Raw genomic sequence first — 12,170 nt, 5'->3', positions numbered from 1 at the left:
TCTTTTCTGATCTCTGCTGGAGAAAATCAAACCGGGTCCACGTGGGTGAACATAACACCCCCCATCAATTAAAAAATAAATAAAAGTTACAATTTATCTTTACGCTTAATTTTGTTTCAAAAAATATTTTTATTTTTTTTAACAAAATACTCTTCCAACTTTTGAAAAATTTTAAAATTTTTACCATTAATATATGAAACCAAGCTCTTTTTTTTTTTTTTTTTTTTTTTTACTTCCTTCTTAAATATCACAATTTTAAATAAATTTATCATTTCTAGACATTTCTAAACATAAATACAAAATATTTCAATTCTCAAGCAATCAATTTATTTGAAGTTATCTTCAATTAATAAATAATCTATTTGAAAATAATTCATATAGATATTCTCAATTTTCTCGTATTTATTTAATGCTTACATTATTTTCTCTCAACAATCAATCAAGAATCAAAATTTTAAGTTAAAGTACGAACTCTACGAAATCTCAAATCAACCACCTAACTTAACTAAATGATGAAAAATAATGGCATCTTCAATCATGAACAATCTTCTTCCTTGACCCTAATAAATAGACTAATTTGAAGTTTTAAACTATAAAAAAAATTGAAAAAAGTTATTACTATAAATTTGATAATTTATACTTTTCTTTGGTTGTCCTCAAAATTATGATCCAAATTCTTTTTTTTTTTTTTTTTTTTTTTTTAATTTAACTTAAACATGGAAACTTCCATCCAACTACTAACACATACAACCTTGCTAAAAACATGTAAGTCCCAATGTCATTTGTGGTTCCATGAGTTTATATATATTTGATTAGAGATCCAAGAATGGAATAAGGCGGAGTTAAAGAGGAATGAAAAATAGATAAGTGTTCATATATTCAAGCAGAGAAGAGAGAAAAATGGTAGAGAGACCAGATGAGGTGTAGATAAACGATTTCTGTCCCTATGTTTGTGTTTAGAACATTTTCGACATTTTTGTTATGTTAAATTTATTAATGCAACTACTAGTAGTTTTGAAAGTGGGAGGATATTTTGAAAATATTTAAGGATATTTTGTACAATTTTCAATTAGGCCATTTCATAAATTCTATTTTCTTTTCAAGTGATATGGACTAGTGACACCTTAATATGTCTAGAAGAACATGTTTAATTATTTTAATATAAAAAATTAAATTACAAGTTTAGTCCATTAACTTTTATTTACTTGTCTCGTAAATTCATGAATTTTTAAAATGTCTATTATAAGTCCTTAAACTTTCATTTTTATGTTCAATAAATCTTTAACACATTTAAAAAAATTTAAAAACATAATCAATCGTTAAATTTAAAATTGAAAATTATATCTATCATAAATATTTAGTGTTAAATCACGTAGGTTCATGACTTTTTTTTGAAAAAATAAATGTTATCAAAGAACCTATTTAACACACAGTTACAAATTCATAAACTATTGAACATGAAATTCGATGAAGTTCACAAACGTATAAGATCTAAAATTAAATATCGAAGAACAATAATAAAGATTGGTGGAAAAAAAAACGGAAAATTTAGGAAATATTTAGGGAAGACGAAAGAAAAAATATAAAGGGAGGGGCAAAGTGGTCATTTGAGAAAGGTGAGTGGGTGTAGTAAATAAAAACCACCATTTATTATGGCGCCTGCGCCTCTTCCTTCCGTTTCTACTTCTCTCTGTACACACACAGCGACGAACAATGAGACACACCCAATCCCCAACTTGACCCTTTTTCCTTTTTCTCTTTTTCTGGACACACAAAAAAAAGTCCGGCGAATCTCCGACGAGGACGGCGGCGGCGGCGGCGACGGTGTTGCATTGAACTCCGTTAATGGCGTGGGTCAAATCCCTTCAGTGCAAATCCAGAGCCTTCGAAGACGTTTATCATCCAACCCCTAAAAATCTAATCCCCAGTGCCAGTTGCCGGAAAAGCGTTCAGAGTCTCAAAGACGTCGTCGAAACCACTAAATCGAAGAACAAGAAGCCCAAACACTCGCCGCCGGTGAAACAACCGGTTCCAAAAAACCCAAGACTCGCGAAATCGGAACCCGGTTCGACTCCCTGTACTCGGCCTAGAACGAGCGTTTCGTCCCGTCCGTTAATCAGGGCTGACGATCTTATCTTTCCGGCGGTGACAGAGTTGCCGGAGGGTCACCATTCCCGGAGCGTGGTTGAGATAATCTTCCATACGAGCTGGAGCCCCAAGGCGTTTACGGGTCAGGTCGAAATGATTTTCAAGGTCCAGAATGGGTCCAAGACGGTGGCTCGGTTTGAAGAGTATCGTGAAATGGTTAAGGCTAAAGCGGCGATGGGATGTCCCGCCGACGAGGAGAATGCCCGTTGTGTCGCCGATGGGAACGAGGTCATGAGGTTTCACTGCATGGGTCCCACTTCAGACTCTGCGAAATACGACGGATGCGGCGGCGCGTGGAGTTTCCTAGGGGTGAGAGGGTCGTCATCGGCGGTGGCGATTTGCACGTTCGCTGGAAGTGGGGTGGCTCATGAGAACGCCGGCGGCGGACGAGGGAGAAGGGCGATGTTGGTATGTCGGGTCATCGCCGGTCGGGTTTCGAAGCAACTGGTGAAGCCCGACCCGTTTCTGGAAGGGCGAGTTGGACTCGACTCAGTGAGTGGGGAAAATGGCGAGTTATTCGTGTTCGACTCGCGTGCGGTTCTCCCTTGTTTCCTCATCATCTACAAATTGTAAAAAAAATTTAAAAAAATTGCAAAATCATTATTATCATTTTTTTTAATCTTTTCGGATTTATTTTGGGGATGAGTTGAATTTTTTTCAATTTTCATCTGCATTTATCAACACAAATTTTCTCTTTTTTTGGGTTTTTTTAATGCGTCATTTTTGCCAGTGACCGTTGTTGATATACTAATCGTGTGGTTAATGTAAAAAAATTGTGTTGATAAATGCTAATTAAACAATATTTACGGTTTATTTTTCATATAAATGTTAACTAATTAATGGGCTAATTTATTTTAATTTTTAATGCAAATTTGGTGCATTTAAGACGAAAGATTTGGGTAGAAACGTTATTCCTTCGAATTGGCTCAGAAATTAACGTGTTTGGGAAATTAGAAAGGGAAAGATTTTGTACTTGAAAATGATTGGAAAAAAAAAAAAAAAAAACCAATTTGGTTAATAATATTCCATTTAAATTTCCCATTCTACAACTTTAAGGTTATATTTAAATTATATATAAATATATAGCATTTATTGTATTTGTCGAAGTATTTTGAATCTCTCTCGTTTATGGATGAAACTGTAGTTGACGAAATATTTCCAAATATGATCGGTTACATTACATTAGTAAAAATATTGTTTTTTTTTTTGGACATGTAAAATATTATGTGACACAATAAGAATAAGATCCGGACAAATAAATGAAAGCTGGAATTTATTTTAGTCCATATAAAAAGTTTCTAAGGAAAAAATTTTTAGGATGATTTAAATTATTTAATTTTTGAAAATTAAGTTCAATTAATAAAAGATGTTGTAAAAGAACATTCAAAAAATTAAAAAAACGTTACCCGATAGAGTCTTAATTATTTCCATTCCTTTTTCTTATCCCATAATGTACCAAATACTTGGTACATGCTTGTACCAAAATGAAGAAGCATCTTCATTTTATTTCCTTCCTGTATAATTAAATATATGTACATATATATAGTAGCAAATTTTCTTTTTAAAAATAATTAAACAATATTCTTATATGTATTGAATTAGAAACCTACTCAATTATAGCATTTTTTTTCCCGTTGAAAGTCATGATGTCTTTTCTTAATTTTTTTTTCAATAGATGATTTGATGGATGGATCAAGACTTAATATTGTATAAAGTTCAGTTTTTTATTGAAAATTGACGACAAGCTTGTAGAATCATAAATATGTAGAATATTTCTTTCCAAAATTTGAAAAAGAAAACCAATGCTAATAATGAAAAATGAAATATTTAAAAATAGTAGAACTTAAAAAATCAAAAGACTTCATCATCCATTAAAAACATCCAGAAAAAATGAATACAACTCAAATCAAATGAGTTAATGTTTGTACTAATCAACATTGAAATCAGAAGTTTGATTCAATTTGATTTCTTGTTAAATAATTTAAAGAAAAAAAAAACTAAGATACACTTTTCCAAGGGAAGGCAAAAGGAAAAAGGAAAGAAGACAAAATTTAGAGGGAAGGGATTGTAATTGATGTTAAAATCCAAAAATGGTAACAGAGAAATAGGCATTAAGTATAGCGCAAGTCACGGTTGTAATGTAATGAAATGGCCAAACCTTGCTTTCCTTGACAGAAAATGAAAGGCATATAAATAAACTAATTTAGATGTTGCCATTTCACTATCTTTCAGCTTTCACACCCAACTTTTTTCCTCTTTAATTCTCCTATTTAACAAAGCTGCAAAAAGTTATCAATACACACACACACATATTATATATATTCTTCACTCTATTTATAAATCTCCAACCGATTTTCTTTTATCTTCAACATCAAATTCCACATCTATGCTTCCAAGCAACGTTCTTTGCATTAAAGTAACACCCAATTAGTTTCTCCTTCTTTTCACTTTCTCCATTTCACAATTGTCCTGTGTGTAGTTTAGTTCCCAATCTTCACCTACACATTGACAATTAGGGACGTGAACATAAACTTGCATCAATTGAAAAGTGGGTACGGGTCTTTTTCGGAAGAGTCTAAGAATAAAACAATGTAGACTGAAGCTTGAAATGAATAATATCGTCGTCGAGTTAAATGAAAGATTTTCTAATTTAAGATATTGTAATGATGTTTATATGAATGAAACTAGAGAGACAATGTGAAGTCCAACTACAAGGATCTATCAGAATAGCCCTTTTCACTATTGAATGGTGTACAAGATAGATTTTAAGGCTCATACCCAAACTCACCAAACCATTGGACAGTGAAAATGCCATTTGACCAGATTTTTTTTTGTTTTTTTTTTCTGGGAGTGGGGCAGAGGTTGAGAGGGATGATGGTTTGTTTTGTCACATTGGCTTTGAGTTGAATATAAAACTTTATAAGGTGGAAATTGAGAAGCAGCCAATACCATCCTCAGATGCAATCTCCATCTTTGGTGCATCAATGGATGGAATTTCATCTTCCTGCATTATTGGTACTCTACTAGCACAAACAATGGCTTATCGTTCAACCGTTCCCGACCCTGCATCATCAAGAAATCATCGTTGCAACATTTATCGACAAAGGATGTCAAAAAATCACCCTCAAGTTCTGTTCATACACGAATGCACATTCATCGAGTTAACACTTGAATCTTATTAATCCGGTATTAAGTAACTTGCCTTCACATACAGAGGGATCCATAGAAACTGTAAAATGTAACCTGCGGCTGCAGCAATTCACCTAACCATACTCCACAACTAGAGAGCAACTATTTGGGACAAATTATTTACTGTGACTGCTATTAAAAAATCTATCTCAGTGAAAACTGTCAACCACATTGTGACGACCTCGCCAAATAAGTTCTTTCTATCTTGGAGTTTTTCATAGGTAACTTTTTGCTTTTCTTTTCAAAACAGTTTATAAGAACATTGGAGAGTAGTATCAACATCAAATCAAGTTATTGTATCCTTGGGGCTTGTTTGAAATAACTATTCAAATACTTAAAAAATAGCTACTAAGTGTTTTGATGAGACTTTTAAGTACTTGATAAGTGTTTTGATGAGACTTTTAATTACTTGATAAGTCATTCCAAACATGTTCCTAATTACTATTCTACACGTCTATAGTTTCAGAATGAAGAATAACTTAACTTGTCCTAAACTAAACCTACATGTAAGTCATCTAAGAACAAATTTAAACAAAAAAAAAAAGAATAGAGAAATCTTAACAAATAGTCATTCAAACGTGATCGTCCTTGTCAACATTTCACTATCAGTATCATAATTCTAATGGCGTGATTTCTCTAATCCAACATTAATAACTAATGCAAACTAAGACTAGTCAAGACTTGCGGTTGCTGAAGGAAAATAATTTGTTGATAACTTGTCACTTTGTCAGCAAATGGTGGTTAGAATATTTCGTTCCTTCTTAAGTAACTATGTGCAAACGAAGTATTAAAACTTTTGGTTGTTGTAATCTCAAATTTGTGATATAATCAGATGAACACAAAAAATAATAATAATAATAAAGAAAAGAAAAACAGGGGGGGAAAAGTTATAGAAAAAGCCAAACAAGTCCTAACTAACTATTCCACCAACTTTGAGGAGTTTGAAGAATCATGCACACCTTTAAATCTGGCAATTCAATGACGCAAGCACATTCAATTACTTCCGCTCCAACACGTTCTGAAAAATAATGCATTTAGATTACAAATATGTGAATAATAACAAAAAAAACATGTTAATGTTTCTTATATAGAACACCAGACAACAGAATGAGCAGTTTAAAACAATATTATATTAACGACCTTACTTGAACAGGATCTATTCTATAGGTTGTATATTTGTGTCCTTGAGTTCTAAAAAATTAAACCAGGCTTATGAGATCAATATGTAAGGTTTCATGTAGAATTATATGAATCTATACTCACTAGTCACTTGATTTTGAACGATAATATCAATTATTTGGCTTGTTTTCTGGAACAGACAAATTCTGCAGTAAGTACAGAATCTCCCTTTATGCAGTCTTTATACTGAAGCTTCAAGGCACTGGCTAAAGCTTTAAATGACACAAGGACCTCATATCAAACAAAAAGAGGCATCAAATCTGGACCCAAAATTGCAGTTTTTGTATGATAGATTTTTCTACCGTTAGCAAACAGTTCTTATGCCATAAGTTATAATATCCCACTATATAAGGATATAACTCATCGGTGGTTAAGGCACCAATTACCATCCCAAAAGATCTTTTTATTTAATTTTATTTTTTAATTATCTTTTTCTATTTTTTGTCCATGAGTGTCTAGGCCAACTTATGCACACCTTGAATAATTTCAAGGGACAATCTTCTTGACCCTACGACATTTGGGTGTCAAAGAAACTCGTAAGATATTAAATCTTAGATAGATGACCAAATGGATTGAACTTATTACCTCTTAGCCCCTTATCAAATTCATGCCCTTTAGTTACAACTAGATTACCATCTCAAAAGTTGAAGGTTCAATTTCCACTCCCACAATTACTGAACTTGAAAAAAAGCTTCTTTAGCTTATATAAGAATATCAAAGGTAGCTCACCAAGTAAATTCATAGCTGCACGAAGAGTGCCACCTGTCGCAATCAAGTCGTCCACCACCAAAGCCCGTTCATGTGGTTTGATGGCTCCAACATGCATCTCCAGGCAATCACTTCCATATTCCAATATGTACTTTTCAGAAATAACTTCACCTGATATGGTGATAGTTGAATGAAATTCTTTATTGACATAGAAGGAAAATTTTTTTACCCAGGATCTAAGATAATTGAACTTATGCTACAGGCAGGTATACAGGACCAGAAATCCAACTTTCTTCTAATTTTAGTTCAATGTACTCTACATAAATCCCGTAATTTATCTCCTAAGCGGTATGTGGAAGGTACAATGATAATTAATTTCTTCCAAGGGCATGTTTGAGAGTTTTAAAAGGGTTAAAGTCACCAAAAAAAAATGCTTTTAATCACTTAAAAATTCATTTGGATAGTATGAAAATCACATTTTAAAGTGTAAAACCACATATTAAATTGATTTTGAATGATTAAAGCATGTTTCAGAGTGATTTTGAACATGACAAAATTGATTGTAACCATTTCCTAATCACTCCAAACAGCCCTGGATACTAATAACTAATAAGAACACCGCTTAACCACTTTTTCTTGATAGAAGATGGTATAAGGAGAAACTTGGAGGACGGAAAAAGGTTAAGCCAAGTGAATACTTGAATGCCTGTGAAAGAATTATTATAATGCACAATCACGTGATCCCAGGAAATGGAGTGTGAAGATCATTTCGTGTATGGCTTACACATTAGAAAAAGCAGAACGCCATGAGAAAGAGTTTTCTAGATCATAGACACGTTTGTACCAGAGGGGAGGAAGAGAACACTTTGTTAAACGAATGCATAATAGGTATACATGATTACCAGGTAGCTTCCTCGGTTTCCTTAAAGGAACAAATTTTGCTCCTATAGCTAATGCAATTGGAGGGCCAAATATAAAACCTCGAGCTTCAATTCCTGTTGTCAAGCAACCTCAGATTTCAGAAATCAATGTAGATGGCATGATATTACTTTGATCGAAAAGTGTCATATGTTAAACGACATTACTTCTAGACAGGAAAACATGATAATAAAATATGTATATAGGCAGGTTAGAAAAAGGCAAGTAAGCAGGGCAGCAAAACGAGATAAGCAAGTGTATGAATGCTTGAAAGTACTTGGGAAGAAAATAATGCTTGAAATGAATTTGAGAAACTTAGTCAAACTAAGAACTAGTTAATCTCAGTCATGATATCAATATCACAAGAGAACCAGAGATTTATTTACTAGCTAAATGACATGTGAGTGCTGGTCAAAATAAAGGGATAAAACCTCATAAACTGTGAATTTGATCGAGTACTACAATTTCAAAGTAAAGGGCTACATTTCCATGATAAAACATGGACGCAAAATCTTTGAGCTGAATTCACTGAATTGAACCACATATCCCCATTTGATAAAACACACGTTAACAAAAATGATAAGAACACACTTATTTCGTATCTGGATAAGAATTAGAATTATTTGTAAAAGAAGATCTTCATTAATGTAAGGTTGATATGAATATATGGAGCCACTAAATTCCATTGAGCACAGTAATGAAAAGGTTATAAATCATCGAAGGACCGTCACAGTGATTGAATGAAATGAAGCCGGAGTTAATTGAAAGAAATGAAGCTGGAGTTAAAGGATCAGGATTTTAATGCAAAGTTTGTTATCCTACAACCATCAAGGTGTCATGTCATTATCAGAAATTTAAATATGTGGTCATTATTTCTCATAAACCCCAGAAATTCTAAATCAGTTTGTACTGTTACAATTACTCGTCACTAGTTGTTATCATCAGTAGATGTTAATACAAAAGTAGTAGGAATAATAAATAATAATGTAAACTGCACTTTAAACAGGACAACCACAATAAACAGACAAAAACTATAGAGGCAACAAAGAAAATTTTTCAAGATGTTCAACAGTGTTAACTTTAAAGAAAGAGAGTTTCTGTTTTTCACAAGAAACAAAGGACATTGCATGAATCTAAAAAATTGAAATGTGGATAAAGTAAACCAACAGTTGTGTGAAAAAAAAATAACAAAGGGGAAATTCACATTATGGTGGAGCCAAAATGTCATGGTTCAATGTAAAAATCTATCCCCAGCCTCCGTGCATATAAATATGAATCACATGGCCAAGGAAAAAGAAGGCAGAAGCCAGAGAGAGAGAAAGAACAAGTATTAGCTGATCAGGTAAAAAGATGGTCACATACAGCAATCAGTGGCATAGCCCACCAGTAAAGCTCATAGTCAAACATAGAATCACTCACAAAACCCACAGTCACTTCCATTCATCAATGATTAAAATGTACCAAAAGCATTATAAAAAACAACCGGAAATTCATGCAATGGGGGCACTTGTGCATCATTTAAAGCTACTTTTTCTCGAGAGAATGGACCCCGCCATCTTCAGGCTAATCAAAAGCGACAAGTTTCTACCCAGCTTTGGATCATCCTCATCAAAGCCAGAACACATTAATCTATACTCAAAAATGGAAAAGGAAAAAAACAATAAATAAAGAATATTTCATTTCCTTTTTCACCTGCAACAACTGAAATGTTTTTCCCTTTGTATCGCTCGACGAACAAATCAATAGTATCTTTGAATGCTTTTGGGTCGAGTAGCAGAGTGGTTATGTCTTGGAACATGATACCTGCCATTACACCCATCAACAGAGGAAAAAACCCATTAAAAAAAAAAAAAAAAAAAAAGGGGTTCTCTCATTATAAAGTAAAAGACCAACGATTTGGAGGGGGGGGGGGGGGGGGGGGGGCGCGGGGAGAAGTCATCTTCTTCCTTTAAAATGAAAGAACCCCGGAATCCATTTGACAAAAATTGAACGACACATGCAGTAAATTGAAAGAGTTTCCCAGAACAGTGAAAGGGTTTTAAAGAAATATGAAGAGGGGCAAACCTGGTTGAGGGAAATTAGGGACAACACGAATCTTAGTCCTGATGCCATGGATGCGAGGATCTTCGTCTCTGTAAGCTGACATTGCAAAAGCTTAGAACAGGGCGACAAGATAAAGGTCAAAAGAGGAGTTATCCCCCTCTGACTCACTGAATGGCTGAGAGAAGGCAGTTGAAAAGGGTATGGAGAAGGGGAGAGGGGAAATGGGTTGAAGGCAGAGAAGGAGAAGAAACAGAGAGGGGATTTGGGTATAAATAAAAATGGAGAAACGGTTCGAAAGTGTGGACCCTCTGAAGAGGGGATTCGAGAGAAAAGATGGGTAAAATAGAAAAGAGGAGGAAATAATAAGAAATGGAAGGAGAAAGGAAGAAGAAGGAGAAAAGAGAAGGCGCTGTTTTTGGTGATTTTCGCGCGCTCTGCCACTCTCACTCACTGAGACTCAGACCTCCAATTGGGTTTCGGACTGTCTTTTAATTTGGAAGATTTTTTTTTTTTTTTTTTTTAAATTTCATAGGTGGACTAAAAAATTGGCCAAAAATGCTATTTAACCTTTAAATAACGTTTTAATATTTTCTTTTTTATTTCTCTATCAACTTTCAAATCTTGTTTTATTATTATTATTTTTTTATCTAAGTCTCCCTTCTTTTATTTTTGGGTGTGTCTTCTTTCTCTAGATTTATTCTCTGAATTACATCTCTGATGACGGTAAGGCTCCTTTCTCTATGTTTTACCTCTTACAATAACAAAGAAAAAAAATTATTTCTTCTTTTTCTAAGGATCCATGATGGCTGATGACAACAAATGAAATTTTTTATATGTCAAATGAACCCAGTGTATAAAGAAAAGTGAACTAAAACTATGAGAAGAGCGAGAAAATATATTTTCTTTAAATCCCAAAAAAAAAAAAAAAGCTTGATGATTCAACAAAATGTAGATTTTTTTAATGAAAAAGTTGGTCAAATTTAATTTACTTTTTTAAAAAATTAAGGTAATGTGTTATAAAATCCCAATAACCTAAAAGTAGAATTCCTACTTTGAAGAGTGTATATTTATGATGACAAATGAATATACTCATATTGATAAATATTTTTAAGTTTGAAGTTGGTGTGGTTTTAGAAAATAATGTAGTTTTGAGTAATGTGTTTGAAGTGCACCATGTGTAATGAGTGCCTGATTGAGTAACTGGATCTGGTTAGTATGATTTAATATTATTATTATTATTTAAATTTTTGTTGGAGTTGAATGAAGAATAAGACCCAAAATTAAATTTATAATTTTTTTGGTATATATTATGAAAATTAGAAGCATGACTTTATAATTTGATCACCAAACAAATTTTAAAACCAGTAATAAAATTCATGTTAATGGAAGATTAGTGACTCAAGATTTAAGATTTTAACTTCTTCTTCTTCTTCTTCTTCTTTTCTTTTTTTTTTTTTTTTTTTTTTTTTTTTTTTTTTTTTTTTTTTTTTTGTCTATGTATTTTGTAATTTAACTAGACCACTTTTAAAACCACTCTTAAAGTTTGTGTTGATTGAAGATACTAGACTTCGAATTTAAATTTCTAAATTCCTTTTTAACTACTTTCAAAAGTTTTAAGGAAATAGCTGCGTAACTTGACCAAACCATTATTGAAAACATTATTGAAATTTATGTTTATTGTCGTCACATGTTCGAGATGGCGTCGAGTAGTTGACGCCATTAAAAAGAGTTAACTTTAAAGGAAAATAAAAATAAGTCGTCACCAATCCTTTTTACGGTGTAATTAGATATCGAAATAAATTAAACAATTTTTAAATAAAATTCAATAAAAATTGTCTGCAAAAACTAGAATTTGGAGGAGTTATGAGGAAGGTGTTAGCAACCCCAACACCCGTTTAGAAAACAATTGCCAAATTTTAAATTTTGAATTGAAGAGTATTTATTTTTAATTCATTTAGAAAAAAGATGTTTTATAACAAATGTCT

General features: G+C 32.8%; 2 protein-coding genes across 4 annotated transcripts; one reads left to right on the top strand and one right to left on the bottom strand.

Annotated features, from left to right (window-relative positions):
• Positions 1–1,634: 1,634 nt before the first annotated feature.
• On the top strand, positions 1,635–2,767 carry LOC120067350. Its single transcript, XM_039018922.1, has one exon. The coding sequence runs from the start codon at positions 1,846–1,848 to the stop codon at positions 2,719–2,721; it is 876 nt and encodes a 291-aa protein (XP_038874850.1). The 5' UTR covers positions 1,635–1,845; the 3' UTR covers positions 2,722–2,767.
• Positions 2,768–4,223: 1,456 nt separating this feature from the next.
• LOC120068597 (adenine phosphoribosyltransferase 3-like) lies at positions 4,224–10,703 on the bottom strand. 3 transcript variants are annotated; one of them, XR_005479235.1, is made up of 7 exons: positions 10,207–10,703; positions 9,826–9,945; positions 8,127–8,219; positions 7,246–7,395; positions 6,297–6,355; positions 5,098–5,211; positions 4,224–4,646 (listed from the first exon to the last, which is right to left on the bottom strand). XR_005479235.1 is itself a non-coding variant. In XM_039020416.1 (6 exons), exons 1-6 carry the CDS (start codon positions 10,286–10,288, stop codon positions 5,158–5,160), a joined length of 558 nt encoding a protein of 185 aa, XP_038876344.1. In that variant the 5' UTR covers positions 10,289–10,703; the 3' UTR covers positions 4,758–5,157. The 3 variants fall into 3 exon arrangements, 2 of the variants coding, with proteins under 2 accessions (XP_038876344.1, XP_038876345.1); XM_039020416.1 differs by lacking the exon at positions 4,224–4,646 and having other exon boundaries at positions 4,758–5,211; XM_039020417.1 differs by lacking the exon at positions 4,224–4,646 and having other exon boundaries at positions 4,758–5,211; positions 9,835–9,945; positions 10,207–10,698.
• Positions 10,704–12,170: the final 1,467 nt, after the last annotated feature.

Source organism: Benincasa hispida, chromosome 12 (genome assembly GCF_009727055.1).
Source record: "Benincasa hispida cultivar B227 chromosome 12, ASM972705v1, whole genome shotgun sequence".
In the NCBI taxonomy this organism is placed as follows: Eukaryota; Viridiplantae; Streptophyta; class Magnoliopsida; order Cucurbitales; family Cucurbitaceae; genus Benincasa; species Benincasa hispida.
This window is presented reverse-complemented; position numbering and strand designations above follow the sequence as displayed.